The sequence below is a fragment of the Amphimedon queenslandica genome, unplaced genomic scaffold, assembly GCF_000090795.2.
Source record: "Amphimedon queenslandica unplaced genomic scaffold, v1.1 AMPQUscaffold_13192, whole genome shotgun sequence".
Taxonomy (NCBI): Eukaryota; Metazoa; Porifera; class Demospongiae; order Haplosclerida; family Niphatidae; genus Amphimedon; species Amphimedon queenslandica.
In genome coordinates this window covers 16,846-36,628 of record NW_003546572.1, presented here as the reverse complement: position 1 = coordinate 36,628, position 19,783 = coordinate 16,846, and the positions used below count along the sequence as shown (strand labels likewise).

General features: G+C 36.0%; 7 protein-coding genes across 7 annotated transcripts; 3 read left to right on the top strand and 4 right to left on the bottom strand.

Annotated features, from left to right (window-relative positions):
• LOC100632378 (leucine-rich repeat-containing protein 74A-like) lies at window positions 1-2,620 on the top strand. The gene is made up of 12 exons (XM_011407664.2): window positions 1-94; window positions 140-317; window positions 414-592; window positions 727-928; window positions 1,002-1,051; window positions 1,124-1,205; window positions 1,255-1,456; window positions 1,544-1,622; window positions 1,687-1,779; window positions 1,844-2,086; window positions 2,236-2,444; window positions 2,494-2,620. The coding sequence occupies exons 1-12, from the start codon at window positions 68-70 to the stop codon at window positions 2,531-2,533; spliced, it is 1,584 nt and encodes a 527-aa protein (XP_011405966.2). The 5' UTR covers window positions 1-67; the 3' UTR covers window positions 2,534-2,620.
• Window positions 2,621-2,788: 168 nt separating this feature from the next.
• On the top strand, window positions 2,789-8,248 carry LOC100632253 (rasGAP-activating-like protein 1). Its single transcript, XM_011407663.2, has 16 exons — window positions 2,789-2,979; window positions 3,185-3,241; window positions 3,330-3,443; window positions 3,588-3,744; window positions 3,885-3,922; window positions 3,974-4,199; window positions 4,886-5,128; window positions 5,491-5,712; window positions 5,814-5,911; window positions 5,957-6,128; window positions 6,426-6,563; window positions 6,608-6,761; window positions 6,809-6,996; window positions 7,343-7,498; window positions 7,608-7,749; window positions 7,829-8,248. Exons 1-16 carry the CDS (start codon window positions 2,870-2,872, stop codon window positions 8,119-8,121), a joined length of 2,508 nt encoding a protein of 835 aa, XP_011405965.1. The 5' UTR covers window positions 2,789-2,869; the 3' UTR covers window positions 8,122-8,248.
• Window positions 8,249-8,452: 204 nt separating this feature from the next.
• Window positions 8,453-10,052, bottom strand: LOC100641391 (protein yippee-like 1). The gene is made up of 4 exons (XM_003388855.3): window positions 9,705-10,052; window positions 9,603-9,646; window positions 9,223-9,331; window positions 8,453-8,680 (listed from the first exon to the last, which is right to left on the bottom strand). Exons 1-4 carry the CDS (start codon window positions 9,810-9,812, stop codon window positions 8,591-8,593), a joined length of 351 nt encoding a protein of 116 aa, XP_003388903.1. The 5' UTR covers window positions 9,813-10,052; the 3' UTR covers window positions 8,453-8,590.
• A 113-nt stretch (window positions 10,053-10,165) lies between these two features.
• LOC100632128 (mitogen-activated protein kinase 1-like) lies at window positions 10,166-13,426 on the top strand. The gene is made up of 11 exons (XM_003388867.3): window positions 10,166-10,406; window positions 10,734-10,860; window positions 11,229-11,284; window positions 11,448-11,637; window positions 11,711-11,843; window positions 12,080-12,231; window positions 12,331-12,409; window positions 12,474-12,583; window positions 12,965-13,031; window positions 13,083-13,114; window positions 13,172-13,426. Exons 1-11 carry the CDS (start codon window positions 10,297-10,299, stop codon window positions 13,184-13,186), a joined length of 1,071 nt encoding a protein of 356 aa, XP_003388915.1. The 5' UTR covers window positions 10,166-10,296; the 3' UTR covers window positions 13,187-13,426.
• LOC109584608 (ATP-binding cassette sub-family A member 7-like) lies at window positions 13,264-15,851 on the bottom strand. Its single transcript, XM_020000416.1, has 7 exons — window positions 15,629-15,851; window positions 15,301-15,471; window positions 15,034-15,126; window positions 14,148-14,541; window positions 13,952-14,077; window positions 13,552-13,892; window positions 13,264-13,504 (listed from the first exon to the last, which is right to left on the bottom strand). The coding sequence occupies exons 1-6, from the start codon at window positions 15,802-15,804 to the stop codon at window positions 13,860-13,862; spliced, it is 993 nt and encodes a 330-aa protein (XP_019855975.1). The 5' UTR covers window positions 15,805-15,851; the 3' UTR covers window positions 13,264-13,504; window positions 13,552-13,859.
• Window positions 15,852-16,074: 223 nt separating this feature from the next.
• LOC100632003 (tubulin-specific chaperone E-like) lies at window positions 16,075-19,097 on the bottom strand. The gene is made up of 16 exons (XM_020000413.1): window positions 18,995-19,097; window positions 18,866-18,950; window positions 18,702-18,777; window positions 18,531-18,625; window positions 18,393-18,481; window positions 18,183-18,282; window positions 18,015-18,117; window positions 17,742-17,926; window positions 17,627-17,685; window positions 17,523-17,575; window positions 17,400-17,475; window positions 17,268-17,341; window positions 17,076-17,211; window positions 16,939-17,013; window positions 16,723-16,868; window positions 16,075-16,089 (listed from the first exon to the last, which is right to left on the bottom strand). Exons 1-16 carry the CDS (start codon window positions 19,086-19,088, stop codon window positions 16,075-16,077), a joined length of 1,461 nt encoding a protein of 486 aa, XP_019855972.1. The 5' UTR covers window positions 19,089-19,097.
• Window positions 19,098-19,103: 6 nt separating this feature from the next.
• LOC100641265 (histidine triad nucleotide-binding protein 3-like) lies at window positions 19,104-19,666 on the bottom strand. The gene has a single exon (XM_003388854.3). The coding sequence runs from the start codon at window positions 19,641-19,643 to the stop codon at window positions 19,197-19,199; it is 447 nt and encodes a 148-aa protein (XP_003388902.1). The 5' UTR covers window positions 19,644-19,666; the 3' UTR covers window positions 19,104-19,196.
• Between the last annotated feature and the right edge of the window lie 117 nt (window positions 19,667-19,783).

The window sequence follows — 19,783 nt, the reverse complement described above, 5'->3', positions numbered from 1 at the left end:
CAGTAGGCGTGGCTAATAAAATTTAGTGGGTGTGGTTTGGGTCAAATTACTATGACAACAAAACAACATGGCGGATGAACTACCAGAGATTCAAGCAAGTGTAAAAGCAAGAGAAAGGCTGCTTATTGTCCGTTTATAGGTGGAGGCTCCTGCCATCATGGAGCCTGGTGGATCTGAACTGGATGATGAAGAGGTTGGATCGCTGGATTCAAGAGCTGGCTCAAGACTGATGGATGTTGAGGGAGATGCTTTTGATGCTGATGCACTCTCTGATGACGTCTCAGACACTGGCTGGGAAACTGACCTTGAAATAGAAGGTATAGAGAGAGATCATACAATAACTAACCAGGAACATGCTTTAATTTTTTTATTTTGCATTATAATTCTTTACTGAATGCTTGTTTTTTTTCCAGAGGAGAAGGAGAAATATGATGCCACAGGGCAGAAGAATTATGTCAAAGCCTGTGACAGCATAGGCATAGTGCCAGCTTCTCATTTCATGAGGTGCCTCTCATCACAAGAGCCAAGCATTGACCTCAGTCATCATTATGTTGGAGCAAAAGGAGCTAAAGCCATTGCTGTTGCTCTTATTGTAAGAAGAACATCTCTCTCTCTCTCTTCTTTTTCCTCTCCTTCTTTCCCTCCTCTCTCTCTTCTTTTCCTCTCCCTCTCTATCTCATTCTGCCTTTCCCCTCTCACTTTCTCTCTCTCTCCTCCATTACACAGTCCAATACAACAGTTACTAATCTCAACCTATCATACAATGGGCTCTGTCCTGAAGGAGGTGTTGCCATTATTGATATGCTGAAAGAGAACTGCTACATCACTCACCTTGATCTCTCCAATAATGGCATTGCTGCTACTGGAGCAGTCATGCTCCTTGATATCCTGGCATCCAATACAACTGTCACTCATCTCAATTTAAGTGGTAAGACCGGGGAGAATTGTGATCCTTGTTCAAGAAGAATATACATTATAATATTATTTTTATTATTTTCAAGGTAGTTCATTTGATGACAAAGCTGCTGAGCCTCTTTCTGAAATTATCAAAGTGAGACAGAGAGGGCCAAAGGAAGAGAGCAAAAAGACATTATATTTTGTTTTTTTCATATATTATCTGTAGTCAAGTATTCGTGTAACGCATCTGAACTTAAGCCACAATGAGTTATCTGAAGCTTCTGGTGTCTTGATTGGAGCAGCATTAGGTAATCCATGACATACATGTATACTGGTACATGATGAATATTTTTATAGCTGAAAGTGAAGTACTGCAGCACCTTGACTTGAGCTGGAACTACTTAAGAAGAAAAGGAGCTGTAGCCATTGCCCAGGGACTAAAGCCCAACCAAATGCTCAAGAAGCTCAATCTTTCTTATAATGGCTTTGGAACTGAAGGAGCAGTCGCTTTAGCCGATTCATTGAAAATAAATACAACACTGACACACCTTGACATCACGTAAGTGAAGCATCTTAATTCTCTCTCTCTTTCTCTTGGTCTCTTTTCTTTTGCATTTGTACCTTATTAATTAATCAATTTTTAAAGGGATAATCGTATACTGATTGATGGTGTTCGTGCTATTGCTAAAGTACTGCAGACCATAGACTCCCTCCAGTCACTAAAGGTACAACATAAGATAACCTACTGTTGTACACCATATTATTAATGCATATACCTGTACATTGTAGATTGGACATAATCCAATACAGATAATTGGAGTTATAGCACTTTTAGAAGCTCTGAAAAATGGAACAAGCTCCGTCAAATATCTAGGCCTTGATGTAAGAACTAAGCATCACTGCTACTGAACATCATTCATTAATATGAACATTTAATATTCAATAGGGGATCACAGTGACTTTAAATGTGGCCAAAATAATCACTGAGATGCAAGAGGAACACACCGGCCTCGTCATTACAACTGGAGGTACCGGAGGGTACAAAGAACCACGCCCACTTCCGACCCCAGTGGAAAAATTGTTTAAATATTCAAAAGAAAACAACATCAGATTAAGCGACTTATTCATAGTCTACGACAAGAAGAAGAGACTATTTCTGACTGAAGCAGATTTCAGGGCATCTCTCAAAGTATGCATAAATGTACCAGTCTATAATACACGAGTGCACATGTAGCTAGAAATTTCTATCCTCCAAAATTTCTGCTAACATTCCTTACAATAATTATTGTGATTATTTTAGTATTTTCAATAGCACTTGCTACCTTATCCTTTCCTTAGCATATAAGTGCTCCTTTGATGGAGTTTGAGGTACTCAAGTTACTCAATGAATTTGGAAGGAAAGCAACCAAAGAAGACTTTGCAGCTCCTGCAGCTCCCGAGGGAGAAGAAGGAGGAGGAGGAGGAGGAGGAGGAGAGGGAGAGGAGGGAGAAGGAGTAGAAGAGTATTCTGATGCTGATTTAGAAGAATTGAAAATTGTAGAGTATAGGTTTGTGAGGTGTTTTATTAATGCCATTATGTGTTGTTACCACTTTTAGGAATATACTCCAAGCTATAGATGCTCTCGTTCAACAATAATAAATCAATATTATTATATTATTATATTATTTTTGATTTTTGATTTCTTCATGGAAAAATTCATTAATGCAGTCTCAATATAACCTCTAGTTGTGTAAAAATAGTTATAATCATTATAAGAAATGAAAAAACCTTCAATCATTTGATTTAAGGTCTATTTCTGACCACGTGGTTTCCGTGTACTTTTGTAAATTGAGTCCGTACAGCACTGTAAGTTATAAAGAGTTATTAAGTATTTCTCATTAAGCCACTCCCACACTCATTGGGCCGGTCGAGCTTTGGGCTCTAACTTCTCTCTCTCTTCACTAGACTATTTCTCTGCTGCCCTTTAGACTGATGGAGTCTAAAAAGAGGGTCGTCTCCAACTACCGTTCCTCTATCATAGGCCCGCCTGTTTTCCAATACACGAGTATATATGCTAAGATTAGCGAAGCAAAGAATCTGGCGTGAGTTTCTGATGCCCTCTTATCATTTTTTTAGTCATAATGGCCACTCTCTCTCGTTTGATTTGGTGTTCATTGTACACTTTTAAATATAATTTTATTTATATTTTTGTATGTGCACGTATTATGATTATGCATATTGTTGTTATTGTTGTTGTTTATTGTATAAATTACTTTGTTTGTTCTCCCTCCCCCCTCTATCAATTAGTTCTGGTTTGAGAGATGTTTACTGTTATATCAAAGTAGACAACGAAGCTATCGCCAGGTAAAACAATAACAACAACGAATATAAGCGTTAATCTCTAATTAATAATAACAGTAATAATAAAATAATTATTATTATTATTATTTAGGACTGCTTCAGTTTTTAATTCTTCGGAGCCATTTTGGGGCGAGGAGTACAGACTCCATGTACCACTGGAGTACCAATATGTATCAGTCTATCTGTACGATCACGACACATTGGGGTAAGAGTAATAGGGACACCATGTACAGTAATCTACTGTATATCTCCTTTTCCCATTCTCTTCCTCCTTTTCCTCTCCCTCTCTCTCTCTCTTTCTTCCCCTCACTCTCTCCCTCTCCCTCTCTCTCCCCTCTCTCTCCTCTAGGGTAAAGGTACCCATTGGGAAGGTAAGGCTGGACAGAGACTCCATCATGGGGTCCCCTAGAGGACTGGACAGCTGGTTTCCTCTTAAGCCGATCAGTAAAGACGATGAGATTCAAGGAGAGCTCCTGGCGGAGATAATGATAGACGAATACAGTGACGTAAGATACTGGCACATAATACTTAAGAGATATAGAGAATTATTATTATTATTATTATTATTATTATTATTATTATTATTATTATTATTATTATTATTATTATTATTATTACTTATTTTTATTTTATTTATTATTTTTAGGAGATGTTTAGAGGAGTAATTACACTGGTTGAAGCTAGGTTAGTCTTTTTAAAATTTATTTATCTATTTATTTTATTTATTTATTAAAGGGATCTTGCCGTCAGAGATATAAACAGTAAAGTGGATCCTTATGCCGTCATCAATTACAAGGGAAAAGAGTTGAACACGCCCACTTTAAAAAAGACCCGTTTCCCTCGTTGGAACAAGACCTACGAGCTACCCATCAATCGTCCACTGGAGGAATTCGATAATAGAACAGTTAGAATTACTATTTATGATTCAGCGAAGTTCCACCATGATGCTTTTCTAGGAGAAGTAAGAATATTTAAAATGTGTACATGTACATGTACGTGACATTTCAATTTGGCACTTTAATGATCTCATACTAAAATTAATTTACTGAACCAAATTTAGTAGCAGACAATTGAAAGTTATTATTAATTAATTGGGCGTGGTTATTTGATTGTTTTCTATCAACTTGGCGTGTGTGGGCGTGTTGTTTACAGTAATTGTTTTTCTTTCGTTAATAATGGATTATTATTTTCATTGTCATGGTTCATTGTGTTTATTTAAATTAGCAGTGGAGGGTAAACATGCACCTGTTATAATTCTGGGAGACTGCTGTGGTGTCCTTTATGTGGAGGTTATTTTATACAGTAAGGAATGTAATTGGTACACTAGGTGCTGTCCGTTAAATGGAGGTGTACGCTATAGAGAGTGTCCATTAAGAGAGACTATACTTTATTTAAATTTTAATTCAATTACCAGCATCATGCCTACTGATCTTCTTGCCAAGTTTGTTTACCCTTCGTCTCGTGTCTTTGATCTTTGATGTCTCCATGTACATGTACAAGCAATCACTGCTCCATTATTATCATTATTAATTGAATCAAGTTCATTTTAAACACGACTGGATATACTAATGTTAAAATTAAAACTTACATGTACTTGAAATATCAATAATAAATTAATAATAAATGTCTTACCCTCTCATTATTCAGGTTATTATTGATCTTGCTGAGCTTTTTCTCGGCCAGCGTTACAAGACCTGGTACAGACTCCAGCAACAAGACAAAGAGACCTCAGCTGCAATGCCTTCAGGTGGCGCTAAAAAGGACGGAAAGAAAGAGAAAGATCTGGGATCTCTAAGACTAAAAGTCCAGTGCCATGAGGAACGGATTCTTGACTCACAGCTTTATAGTCCATTTGTACAGTTGATGATCAGTGCTGTAGAGTCACCAGGGGTATGAATTATACATGTACATGTACAGTATAGGCACTGTTAGATCTAGAGGGAGTTTAGGAGACTTTTGGTCTCCCATATTTGGTCTGAGTCTCCTGAAATCTCCATTTTTAGTTTTTATTAGCATCTTGTATTTAGAAATAGAAAACCTAAATTTACATGTAGCAACAAAAGCAACACAATGTGTGTTCATGTACATGTACATGTACATGTACATGAACATGAACATGTACATGTACAGTAGCCAATAGATTGTTCTTTAGCAGTTGTCTTTAGTTTGGAACAATGTCAATACATTTCAATGATAATAATAATATTTTAACAATTATAATAACTGTTATTATTATTATTAACATTCTATAGCCTGAAGGCAGCCCTCTCCTGATAATGCTGGAAGAAGTCATGACAATGGACAGGAACTCCTTAGCTCAGACCTTGGTCCGGTTTTACATAGCCCACAATGCCATCCTCCCTCTCTTTGACTGTCTCATCAGTAGAGAAGTAGAGAATGTCTCTCTGAGTAATGTCACCACTCTATTCCGTGGGAACTCTCTCGCTTCTAAATGTCTCGACCAGTTCATGAAAGTGAGTGGGTGTATCTTCGTTAATTATCCTTCCTGCATCAACGCATGCACGCATATTAATGAGCTCTATATTATTATTATTATTTATTTATTTATCATTAGGTCGTTGCATTACCATATCTTCACGAGACCCTTAAACCAGTTATTGATACGATATTCAATGATAAGAAACTAGTCGAATTAGACCCTGACCAACTCAAGTAATAATCATCATCATTATCATTATTATTATTTTTATTTTATAGAACAAGATCAAGTTCCACGTCAAAGTTAATTGACACTTCAGTGGCCCAGCTGACTGGATACATTCAAATTGCTACCGAGTCAATATTTGAATCAGTCGAACGTTGCCCTCAAGTCCTGAGGCAAAGTATGAGACTGTTGTGGGACCGAGTCATAGTGAAGTTCCCTGATGGGGTAAGAGTGATAGTACAATAGTCACCACCTGATGAGAAACCTTTTAATGTTTAAAGACCCACTTTTAAATAGACGTCAGCTCTATTGTACATTATATTGTCCTGATCAAAAACCACTCCTCTTATAATACCATATTTTCCCAGAACTATAACCATATGATCTCTCAAAAGGGAACTAGCTACATTTATAAGTCTCAATACATTAAAAACACTAATATTAGTACATGTACATGTACACACAATTATTAAAAATATATAAATATTTAGTAATTTATTTATAATTTATACATATTTTTAGGACACTCCCTATAGTTCAGTGACTGGCTTTATTTTCTTAAGATTCTTTGTTCCGGCCATTTTGTCTCCTAAACTGTTCGCTCTAAGAGAGGAGCATGCAGATCAGAGAGCAGAAAGAACTCTTAAGCTAACGGCAAAAGTATTATTTATTTATTTATTTATTTTTTTTTAATTATTTTCCAGTTAATCCAGACGATGGGTAACCTACAGACTGCGGTTGATGCTAAGGAGCAGTTTATGTCTCCAATGGCAACGCTTTTAAAAGAGGGCGTGGACAAAGTTAAAACGTACATCAATCAGCTGATCGATGTTCAGATTGTCATGAACACACCATCAGGTTACTATTAATGATGATTATTTTATTATTATTTTTTATTTTTATAGCAACTCCAGTAGAAGTCCTCTCTGATGGTTTAGGTTATTTGCAACATGTTGTGTTAAATTCCGGCGTGTTGTGGAAGAGGGTCACCAGTGGTACTTCAGGGGCTGTCGGCAGTTTGCTGTATAGGAAGAGATTCTTTGAATTGACTAATATTGCCTTTACTTACTTTCCTACTGAGAAGAAGACTGGGGTATGATACCTCTGAAGCCACTTTTATTATAAAATTCTTATCGTTGCTGTAAAAAGTACCCAAGGCTATAGTCCATGGTTTTTTCCAAAAAATGGCTCCGAAATCACCCCAAATTTTTATTACATTTTCTGATACATATTGATGTCCTTATGCTGTGTAGCAAGTTTGAGCTGATTCCGACTTCAATTTTTCAAGTTACGGCCATTTTAAGAAAACGTCAAAAATCTGAAAAATACCCTGTACTATAGCCCATGGTTTTTCAAAAAAATGGCCTTGAAATCATCTCAAATTTATATTACATTTTCTGGTACATATTGATGACCTTATGCTGCCTTCCCTTTAACAGGAAGCCAAGAGCTATCCCGTCCAGTGGATAAGAGTGGTTGAGAAATTGGATGAAGCCGCTTTCTCACGGAAGCACATGTTCCAAATAGTAATTGTTCCTGTGGGACCATCGACAGCCTTTTCACCTAGTGAGACAGTACTCTACCTTCAAGCAGCTGTAAGTTTGAAATAATAATGATTATTGGAAGTTATGTGAAAGTATTGTATCCACCATCACCACAACAAAGTATTGTGTGTCCATTACCAATTCCTGTTGTTGTTGACAGGATGTTAACGAACAGAATCGTTGGGTATCCGCCATAAGGAAGGCTTGCCTTTGTAATCGTGAGATGAGTCCTGTCCACCACACTGGAGTCTATCTACCCAGGAAGAAGGAATGGAGTTGCTGTAGGGCCACGGCTCCAGCTGGTAAAACACGTGTACATGTACATATGTCTTTTGTTTAATGAAATACACATATTCTAATTAATGCCCTTGTTTATTCCAGAGCCTGGTTGCTGTCCTTGCCATCGTGGGATTACAATAGGCGACTGGAGGGACCCTCTTGATCCTTATCTTGATGCACAAGTACTCTACTCTCAGTACCAGCAAGGACGCGAGACTCTCACTAAGAATTACTCGGCTCCAGCGGAAAGTGAGAACCCTGAAAATCCTGACGTTCCTCCACCTCGACCGGCAAAACCAGGCTCTGATGAAGCAAGAATGCAGGCAGCATACGGACGCCTTGCGGAAGTACTTGATGAATTATCGTACCATCACTCTCAAGTGCCTAATGTATAACTGATGTACTGTATGTTCTCCTGCTCTCTCTCTCTCACTTTTCAAGTTTGTCAGTTTGTGTATCGAACATTTATACTAGGAGAATAGTAGACTATTATTATTATTATTATTATTATTACTATTGATGTCTCAAGTTTGCAATTTATTATTATTTTTTCAACAACATACAGAGATAATAATCATTATCATTATTATTATAATCATTGATGAATTCTATAAACAAAATGGTACACAAACAAAAATAATGATGATTATTATAATTACTGGACAAAGACGAGATACTGATGATAATGATAACAAGACACAATAATAATTATTATTAAAAACAATATTGCTGATGAAATACAGAAAATAGTTGGAGTTCTTGATGATTAATAACGAGTGTGTGGGCGGGCGGTGTGTATGGTACGGAAATTATTAACATGTAATTCTGAGAATGAGAAATCGGGAATGAGTCTCTGTCTTGGCCTCAGTCCCAACCATTGTCTTTGATCATGTGTGCCAATTCAATGATGAATTTACCTTCTTTGTACTTCTGACTGCTTTCATAAGCATGCTCCTATGATAAATAAATAAATAAATAAATAAATACAATGTATCCTCTATAATAATGAAAAGATTACACTCTTGTAATAATTATGATAATCATTAATGACATTCACAATTTATTTATCAGTTATTCATTTATTCTTTATTATAATAATAAGAGGTCAATGGGTACATATGTATTACTCTGCAATAGAGTATTACATGGTTTGTTTATGGTATGTCACACACAGTTCTGCTCCATCAGCATATATCAGTAGAGAATAAGCAGCAGTGGCTCATTAGCTTTGCTTGATAACAGTGTTAGCAACATAGTAACTACAAGCAGTTTCTGTAAGCAGGTGCAATTGCATCAGACATGGTTAAAATATCATTAATAGTTATGTCTGTGTAGTCTCCATGGACCTATCACACGCTATTCCCTTTCATATACTACCATATCTACTAGTCTTCTTTATAAAGACATAGTTAATTGATAGATGTTATGATAAACAACCCACTCCTTGTTCTCTTCTCTCTCTCCCTCTCTCTTTCTTTGCATGTTTTAAAACTTACATATTTCCAGCCGAGTGTTGTCTTGCAGTTGTTGCAGTAAATGTCTGCAACAGCATGCAAGCCAGTTAGCAGAACTCTCTCTTCAGCACGACCATGATCAACATTAACACTGGATGAAGGAAGGAAGGAAGGAAAGACAAGAGAGAGACATGATATGAGAGAAGTAAATTGAGAGGAGTGGGAGACACATGTTATTGACATGTTATTGTAATATGAGCAATCATAAGAATCTCAAATGTGGTGTAGCATTTGATTGTGTGCATAACAAAGGATTAAGTAGATCTACTGGACAATTATTCTGTTATTGTGTATGGTAACAGTATGGAATGTAGAAAGAAAGCTGATGCCAAAGCTACAAGCCCAGGGAAGGAATAACTTACACTTTATTGAAAAGATAGGCCTTTCCTTGGCTGCCTTGAAAAGACTGTGGTGGTATCATACAATAAAAATGAAAATTATAATAAATAAATTAGAATATTCACTTTTGATATGAGTTCATCGTGATTAGCTAGGTGAGCTCTACAGTGTACGCATATATAACGTCTGTGGCAGAGGTCAGGCAAGTAGTCCTGGAACTTTCTCTTTCCCATAGCTACCTGGAAGCGTCTATCGACACTATTAGAGTGAGAGTCACGCTAGTAAAGAGCGAGCAATCCACACTTAGAGGTGATGGTATTTTACACGAGGTATGGCCTCGGCTAGATTCTTGTAAGATTTTGACAGGCTTGTGCTCTCTGACTAAAACGTCTTGCCTTAGAAAAGAAGGCAAATATTCTTCTTCACATTACTGAGAAGACCGACGGCGATTATGTTTTTGTTTACTCGGTCGAGCCGTATTGTACCGTTTACAATCGGACACTAACGGAAACGCACTGCTCCGGGACATTCTCCGTATTTTCCGGGTCACGTAGTTACCATACCGTAATAAGTCTATTTAACAGTACAAAAATTATTCTCTCGATCTCTCGATCTCTTTTCCGTGGGTACAAAACCTCTCTCCTTCTCCATTCCATTGTATTGATGATCTTAGGTCCATTCTAGCGTCTAGAGCAGCCAATCTTCTCCGTGCTTATAATGGCAACTGTCAAGCCTCCTCCAGAGATAGTCCGCGGGCAAGCATTCGACGTAGGGCCCCGATATTCAAACCTTTCTTATATTGGAGAGGGTGCATATGGGATGGTTTGGTAAGTGGCTATAATAAAATATGGAATCCTCACTATTTGATGCTCTATTTTAAAATGGCTGCCTTCCTTACATGTACATGTACGCATATTGGGTTTTTTTCACACGTCGTTGCTATGGTGATTTGTTCTAAATTTTGTTCATACCAAAGATTTGTATGATTGGTATTAATTGGTATTTCTGTTATGACCTTCTCCTTTTGTATGTATCTGTTTACAACTAGCCATAATGACCATCAAACTCCTACCCGTCTGCTTCTTTTTTCCTGTCTCTCCCCTCTCTCTTTCTCCCTCTCCCTCCCCCCCCCCCTCTCTCTCTCCTACTTTCAGTTCTGCAGTAGATAACCAATCATTAACCAAAGTGGCCATCAAAAGGATAACCCCGTTTGAACATCAGACATATTGTCAAAGGACACTAAGAGAGATAAAGATCCTAACTAGATTCCGCCACGAAAATGTAAAAAGATCACATTATACAATGAAGGATCCATTAGTGCTCTTTGTCACCTTGTGTGACATCACTTAATACTTGTCTTTAAAGGAATCAAATTGTTTATACCTTTTTTATCAAGATTAGCAGAGAGAGTAGTCTGTTTCATGGCTGCCTTGTTTATTGTATGTAACATGTAAAAATAAGCCTTGCCTATCTAAATTTTAACAACAAACTTTGTACTCTATTCAAACTAATTCAAGTTTTATATGCACGCTCTTCACTGATGAAGTAGAGATGCCGTTAGGCTACATGAAATTATCTATGCCTGGGTAGACTGCCTTCATTACAATTATAATTATTATTTTTATTGTCTTTATTATTTTTATTATTAGATAATTGGTATACTGGACATACTCAAGCCGCCATCCATGGCAGAAATGAAAGATGTGTATCCTCCCCCATATACACACACAGAGTGACAGTCCTCTTTCTCTCTCTCTCCCACTTTCCCTCTTTTTCTTTAAGAGAGAGAGAGAAGAGGGTAGCCATTGACCATTGCATATGTTTACCATTGTTACAGTTACATTTCTCTTAACTCACTTCTTTCTCAGTTACATTGTCCAGACACTAATGGAGACTGATCTTTACAAACTGCTCAAGACACAGCACCTCAGCAATGATCACATTTGTTACTTCCTCTATCAGATTCTCCGTGGGTTGAAATACATACATTCTGCTAATGTACTACATCGTGATTTGAAGCCAAGCAATCTTCTTCTTAATACCACCTGTGATCTCAAGGTAATAGATTATGTCTACCAGAGGCTGGGGGGTATTGTTTAATCTTTTTGTCCTCTCTCTCTCTCTTTTCTAGATATGTGATTTTGGTCTGGCGAGAATAGCAGATCCTGAGCAAGATCATACCGGTATACTAACTGAGTATGTCGCCACCAGATGGTACAGGGCTCCTGAAATAATGTTGAATTCTAAAGGATACTCCAAAGCCAGTGAGCTTCCATTGTATTGTAATGAAAGAAGGAAGGACTTATTAAAATTGCATGACAGTGTTGCTGACAGTTTATTGATTGTAGCCAATTTAGCAATGGATGATTAGAAAGAACCAGATTATGTATGATTATAAATTAAATTACATCATTACTAATAGTGCTGACTGAAATTAAAGGCAAACAGCTTTGTAGACCCAAACTTGATTAGTTCAAATTATTATTTAAGTTTTCTCTAGTTGATATTTGGTCTGTTGGCTGTATCTTGGCCGAAATGTTGTCAAATCGCCCGATATTCCCTGGAAAGCACTACCTTGATCAACTTAATCACATCTTGAATGTGATTGGATCTCCAACAGAGAAGGACTTGAGTTGTATTAGGAATGAGAAAGTAAAGAAGAACAAGACCCTCTCTCTCTCTCTCACTTTTAAATTTTCTTATATTTATTTAATCTTACTGGTTACACTTTCTCCTCCTTCCTCTTCTCAGGCTAAAAGCTATCTTAAAAACTTACCATTCAAGCCCACTGTACCATGGTCTAGGCTATATCCCAAGGCCGATCCCAAAGGTATCTTAAAATAAAAATAAATTGATAATAATTTCATCTCCTTTTTTCTTTCTTCTTTGGCCAGCTCTTGATATATTAGGCAAAATGTTGACATTTAATCCAGACGAGCGCATATCGGTGGATGCTGCTTTGGCCCACCCATATTTAGAGCAGTACTATGACCCTGACGATGAAGTGAGTACTTAATGTACATAATGTACATAATATACACACGTACGTTAAGTGGTATTTATAATGAGGGGTCTTGAAATTTTAAAGGGGGGTTGGGGGATGGGGAAATTAGACCCCTTTGTTAAATGTGTGGGAATACACAGGATACTATACTGATCACACCTGTTGTGTGATGTGTCTAGAATTGTGATGACAGTCATCAGAGATGATTAAACTGTTTACTTTATAACTGTTGCTTCTATTATTATACATTTGACAACTTGCCAATTAGTTATCTCTCCTGCCAAATTTTTATTAAAAATAGTCAAGTATGTCTTTTTAGTAGGTAGTACATGGCACATATTCTAACTTGTTAGTTAATTCTTTGATTCTTTTATTGTCTAGCCTGTAGCTGAAGTTCCCTTTAAGTTTGAGATGGAGTTGGATGATTTGCCTAAGGACAGACTTAAACGTGAGGGAAAGCTTGTTTATTGTTGAGATTCATAGTTTGTTTTTTTTGTAGAATTAATTTACGAAGAGACAATGAACTTTCATGTAAGTTTATGACTGATTTATTAGCAGCTGCTTCATTTCCCTCCTTTTCTCCTTTAGCCTCATGCAGTTTAAATTATTTTTGTTTTCATCAGTGAAATCTCTCACACACTCTCTCTCTCTTTTGTTAAGTGTCTTTTCTCTGTCTGTACTTTTGAGTAGATGATGTGAACTAATGACATAATTATTAATATTATTTTTTTGACTCATAATAATTAATTATTATTTAATGTGTTTTTAGTCATTATTATTATTATTATTATTGTGATATTGATTCATTAAAAATCCTTTTCTGCATCCCTGGATTACACTTGAGCCATTCTTGAAGCATTTCTTCTCCACTCATTCTGCTCCACAATAAGGCGGTAGTATTATTATTAGAAGCAGCTGGTACTATTAAAATGGACGAATAAATTTGTTTTATTCCCTAAGCGGCTCACTAATGACAGTCTCGTAGTAGTATTTCCTTTGTCTTTGGTGGGATAGGCCGGAGAAATGTCTCTTTCTAGCCTTTGGTGTATCCTGGAATGATTTGCAGCAGTAGTCACAGTAGTATTTCTTTGGCATAATTTTAATGAGCAAAAGAGGCGTAGCTTAATGATGCAACCCGCCTATTCACCCGGTAAAATTAAAATAAAAAAAAATTATTATCTAATACTCTTGTTATAACTGTCACTAAAAATTAAATATTAAAATAATATAGACTGCTTTGGTGGAGAAAAACTAAGAATATTAGTATTAGTCATTTTTAGTCTTGCTGTTTTGCAAAACGAAGAAAAACCTAAAAGTATTCAAGCATAATAGAACGTCAATGGATTGTTGAATACAACAGCTGCTAACTTTTTCAAGTGTTGGTTGACTTATGCTGTAATCAATGATACCAATGTCTCTCTTTATTTGTTCAATCTTTTCAAAGAGTTCAGAGAGACACGCACCATCCTTGGGCACTTCGAAAGTCAGTGATCCCTAAAAAGTTAATAAAAAATAAGACATTTAATAAAAGCCGAACAGTATGATCATAATGGCAATTTCTTACTAGATATTTCTCTATTACAGTTGCCTTTGGGAACAAGTTTATGATGGCAGAGCTGGCCCTCTTTGTGGCCTTTTCAAGAGGACTATCCTCAATATTGCTTGAGTCTTCTGAGGCACGCCTTGAAACAAGTTTCTGTATCCTGTTAGTCACTCTAGTCAAGACGGTAACTCTACCCCAAGCATTTGCAGCTGTTGTTCTTGTGTTACTCTCTTGGCTGTTAAAAGTCTCCAATTCTTCAGTACCTTCTTCAGATCTACATGTACGTTTTTCAAAGCTGAAAGCTCGGCTTAGCTTCTTTGTGAAACGCTGTCTGATGGTTTTATTTTCCTTTGGCCTATCACTGGTTCTTCTTGCTGAGTCTACTTTTAACTGGAGGAGATAACCAGAAGTAAATCTAACAAACAAAAGTATAAAAACAAATTAATATTAAAGCTTGAGATGATTGTGCAGAGAAATTATGAAGAAATTTAATGTGATTGTGTTTGAGTTCCATTTTGTCTATGATCTTCAAAATCTCATTAGTCGTTTTATATTTGGTAATTTTAATCAATTTTCCGACCTACTACAAGTCAATTTATGACCTGTGTCAGACCAAACATCAATTTTACCATAAAAGGAGTCTCACACAGACATAACTAATTATCTGTTATAATCATTACTAACAAGAGTACATGGCTAGTATACACAGGCTGAGTGCAAATACCTGCTGAAACGAGCATAACTGTTATTGACTAATAATAGCTCAATATCATGGTGCATTAAGTTATTGAAATACAATTTTCAGTTAACAGTTTGAATAGTTTAAACCAGCTATTAAATGCAATACTTTCTCCTTATCTTATAGCTGTGTGTGTGCATTTGCATTAGCTAGCATACAGTATAGTACCTGCTCTTTAAATGTTGGACACTGCCTAGAGCTTTCAAAGATCCATTGACCATAATGGTCAGTCTGGTACACAGGGCTTCACACTCCTCCATACTACAGGGATATCAGTTAAAAATAATATGACAAGTCCACACTTTAATTATACATGCAGGGATCTTTTACAATACATTAAAGTGATGCATAAGGTCTTTCATTATTATTTTAAAAGTGATTTTTAAAGTGTTTAATTATTTGAGCCATAAGTACATTCTATTACATTAATCATACCTATGAGTGGTGAGAATCACTGTCCTTCCTTCTTTTATGATTCCAGTGATTGCATTCCACACAAATCGTCTTGTCACAGGATCCATTCCACTGGTGGGTTCATCGAGGAAGACAACCGGAGGCTGACCAACTAGAGCTATGGCTGTACTCAGCTTCCTCTTGTTACCACCACTGCATAATAAAACAATAATTACATTTAATTATCCTAATTTTTAGCATTTAATTTAGTAACTTAAAGCTAGTTAAATTTGCTACCAGTAGCTGTAATATCAATTGTTCTGTTTTCTTTTATTTTTTATTGTACAATGTACCATTCATACAGTCTTACCTGTAGGTCCCACATCTCTTGTCAGCATATTGTTTCAAGTTCATTCTCTCTATTTCTGCCTCAACTTCCTTTGGTATTAGCTTCTCTTTGATTCCTTTGAGTCGAGCAAACATCGTCAATAGTTCTCTACCAGTCATTAGCTCAATGAGCGAGTCAAACTGAGGGCAATAGCCCATGTGCTGCTGAGCAAGGTGGAGCTGTGACCTTCAAAAGAAGAAGGTGGAGTAGTGATGGCTTTAAATGCATTAATTACATGTAGATGGTATTTTTAAAAATGGCCGTAACTTGAAAAATTAAAGTCGGAATCAGCTCAAACTTTTTACACAGCATAAGGACATCAATATGTATCAAAAAATGTAATAAAAATTTGGGGTGATTTCGGAGCCATTTTTTGGAAAAAACCATGGGCTATAGTACAGGGTAATTTTCAGAATTTTGGCGTTTTCTTAAAATTGCCGTAACTTGATAAATTGAAGTCGGAATCACCTCAAACTTTCTACACAGCATAAGTACATCAATATGTATCAGAAAATGTAATAAAAATTGGGGGGGGGGGTGATTTCGGAGCCATTTTTTGGAAAAAACCATGGGCTATAGTACAGGGTATTTTTCAGAATTTTGGCATTTTCTTAAAATGGCTGTAACTCAAAAAATTAAAGTCGGAATCACCTCAAACTTTCTACACAGCATAAGGACATCAGTATGTATCAGAAAATGTAATAAAAATTTGGGGTGATTTCGGAGCCATTTTTTGGAAAAAACCATGGGCTATAGTACAGGGTATTTTTCAGAATTTTGGCATTTTCTTAAAATGGCTGTAACTCAAAAAATTAAAGTCGGAATCACCTCAAACTTTCTACACAGCATAAGGACATCAATATGTATCAGAAAATGTAATAAAAATTTGGGGTGATTTCGGAGCCATTTTTTGGAAAAAAGTACAGGGTATTTTTCAGAATTTTGGCATTTTCTTAAAATAGCCGTAACTTGAAAAATTAAAGTCGGAATCACCTCAAACTTTCTACACAGCATAAGGACATCAATATGTATCAGAAAATGTAATAAAAATTTGAGGTGATTATCACATTCCCTACCTCATGGCTTCTATAGTACAGTTTCTGGTTAATAGTCTTCACTTTGAAGAATCTCATACACAAAGACTTTAACTCTTGTACTGTCATTGTCTCAGGGAGCTTCCTCTTAATAGTTTTACTGCTAGCTACATCTAATATAGTCAGATCTATAATGTATAAATGATATATTTAATGATATTATTATTATTACTATTATTATTATTATTATTAGTTTACTTAATAATCTATCTTTTATTGTCGGAGCAAAGGGTGATTCTTTTGCAATCGATTCTTCTTCAGGTAAGCCATGAACTAAATGTATAATAAGAACAGCAACAATAACAATTAAATAATCACTTTTATATATTTTGTACTTTCACTTAGTCTTTTATATTGTTTGTGATTGGACAGGAAGCAGGCCTCTCCCCCACTTTTCTTTGCTTTTATCCATTCCGGGAAATATTTCTTAATATAAAACATTTCAGCATTCTCTCTTTCTTTTTTGTAAATCTGCTCAAAAAAACAAACAAACAAATAAATAAATAAATAAATAAATGGAGACTGACTTGACACCCGTTGATGTAAGTAATCTGAGGTACCCTTGCTATTACTAGTAGTCTTGCGTCAAGTTCAGATTCATCTAAAAATTAAGCCATTTTATAGGAAAAAAAAAAACAATAATTACTGCAGCATTGTACCTTTGAATATTGGGGACTTTATTAATCGTAACTTTCTTAAGTTCTCAATTGAAGCTACAGCATCAACTGAACACCACTAAATGAATAAATGGGCACATGACTTCTGACCAATCAAATTCTTACAGATTCAAATGGGTTATCATTTAAGACAAGTGAGATTAGGGAAAAGAAATCACCTAATAAATTAATTAATCAATTAATTAATTGATTATGAATTTAAATACAACCTTTATTAATTGGTTCTATATTAATTAATTGATTGGACCTCAGAAATAAAGCATTAAGCCTAAATTATGTAAAAATACAAAAAATTAATAATAACAATAATAATCATATACTTACTTTGGTAAATGCCTCAGTTTAATTACCTCCAACCAATTATTAATTTTATTATAGTCAAGACAAATTTCTTCAATTGATTCTGGAAATGCGTCTTTAGAATCTCCTCCGTTACCAAGGCAACAAATATTATTATTGGACGCAACCAACTGCTTCAAGTTAGCCATCATTTGCAAAATTAAACGTAACTAAACAATTAATAACAATCTATTGTTATTATTATTATTATTATTATTATTATTATTATTGTTATTATTATTATTATTAATTTATTACATCGTTCCATTCCAGTCCCATTTTATTAATGATAAGATGTGTCACATTTTTCAATGAATCTAGCAGCGATAATGGATCGGTGGGTGTGGTCATCCTATTTGAACTAAACAGAACAATAAAACCGTATTTAATTAACTAATTAAAATCAATTGCTATAGTGCTACCCACCTCAAATCGATTGTTGTTAAAAGGTGGAGCTGTGAACAAATCAGAGCCACTTCATTCCAGCTGGAGATCAACGTACTTGACAGATTCAAACATCTTATATCTAAAATAATCATAAGATAAAGACCTATTCATTCTCATTCTCTTTCATTCTCATTCTCTTTTATTCTCATTCTCATTCTCTATTATTCTCGTTCTCATTCTCTCTATTACTTGGGCAGGTGTTTAAGATGCCCTGGGGTACCCCTGAAGTGCTCAGTAGTGTCAAAGACAAATCAACATTTACAAGTTCTTTTAATTCACTAAAACAAACAAAAAATAAACAAACAGATAAACAACCTCATTCATTACCTCTGTGTTTCTTTTCCTGCAATTAGTAACACGTCTTTGGTAGAGACTCTCTCCAACACGTTCTCACCAGTCGAATCAATACTGTATGTGTATCTCTAATGGAATGAGAGAGGGAGGGAGGGATAAAGAGAAAAGACGTGAAATGAAGGTGAAGTGTCTGTCATGAACTACTTCTGTTATAACTTGCACAAAATCTAGACCGAGGGAGACTTTATCGGGTCTTACAAAAGACCCGCTGTTAGGGATCCTGTGGAGGAAGAGAATAAGAGCTGCATGGAATAACACAGTCTATCTCTTTTGAAAACTTTTACAGATTCTGTAGGTTATTAGTTCACCTGCATCTGAAGTATTCTATACCATCATGAGTGCCACTGTGCTTACCCCTTGAGGGATCATCCCATTCAACTCCTAACCACTCTCCTATTGGATGCTCAAGTGATTGCAATACATATAACTCAATGGACCTTTTGTTGGGGGGACTTGTCCAATAAATCTCACAGTTCCAAAATACCCGTCATTACTGAGGCATCTTTTTCCTACCTCTTGATCGGACGCCATCTTTAATGATTAATATTTCACAATAAAAACGAACAATTAGATCTAAAATTCTAAATACGGTGCAAATCTAATACTCACAATAAAAATAAAACATTATTGATATTTTTATTAATTTTTCTTTTCCTTAAGATTGTTTAGTGTCCATTCGACAGACACAAAAGCCATTGAGTCTTTACGAAAGATAAGGTTCCTTTTAATGAATCCCATACTTGAGACAGGGGCCAGCACGTGCATATGCAGATGAGGAATGGACGAGAATGGCGGCCAATGAAACCCCATCCTAGCATCATTCTGATCACAGCCAGGAACCCTCTCTTGCAAAACAATCTTTCCTATTTCTTCCAGTTTCTGTATCACAGGTACGTGTTCTGAGTCCAGGTGTTTTACACTGGGCAAATGAGTCTTTGGGATGACCTGGTAATGATGTTCAGCGTCTGGGCGTATGTCTCTAAAGCAGACATAGTCCTGGTCTTCGTAGAGTAGCTCTGTGTCCGTCTCTCCTCTCACTATCTTGCAAAATATGCAGCGACTTTCTTGATCACTGCTTTCAGCCATCCCCTGGATACTGTCGTGCACTCTTGCATACTCCCGTCTTGGACAAGTTCATTTCTCCTTATAGAGATTGGTGTTGTTTGCTCGCTTATCTCTCTTCTTTGCTTTATCTTCTCTTCCCTTGACTCCTTTTTTGTATTACC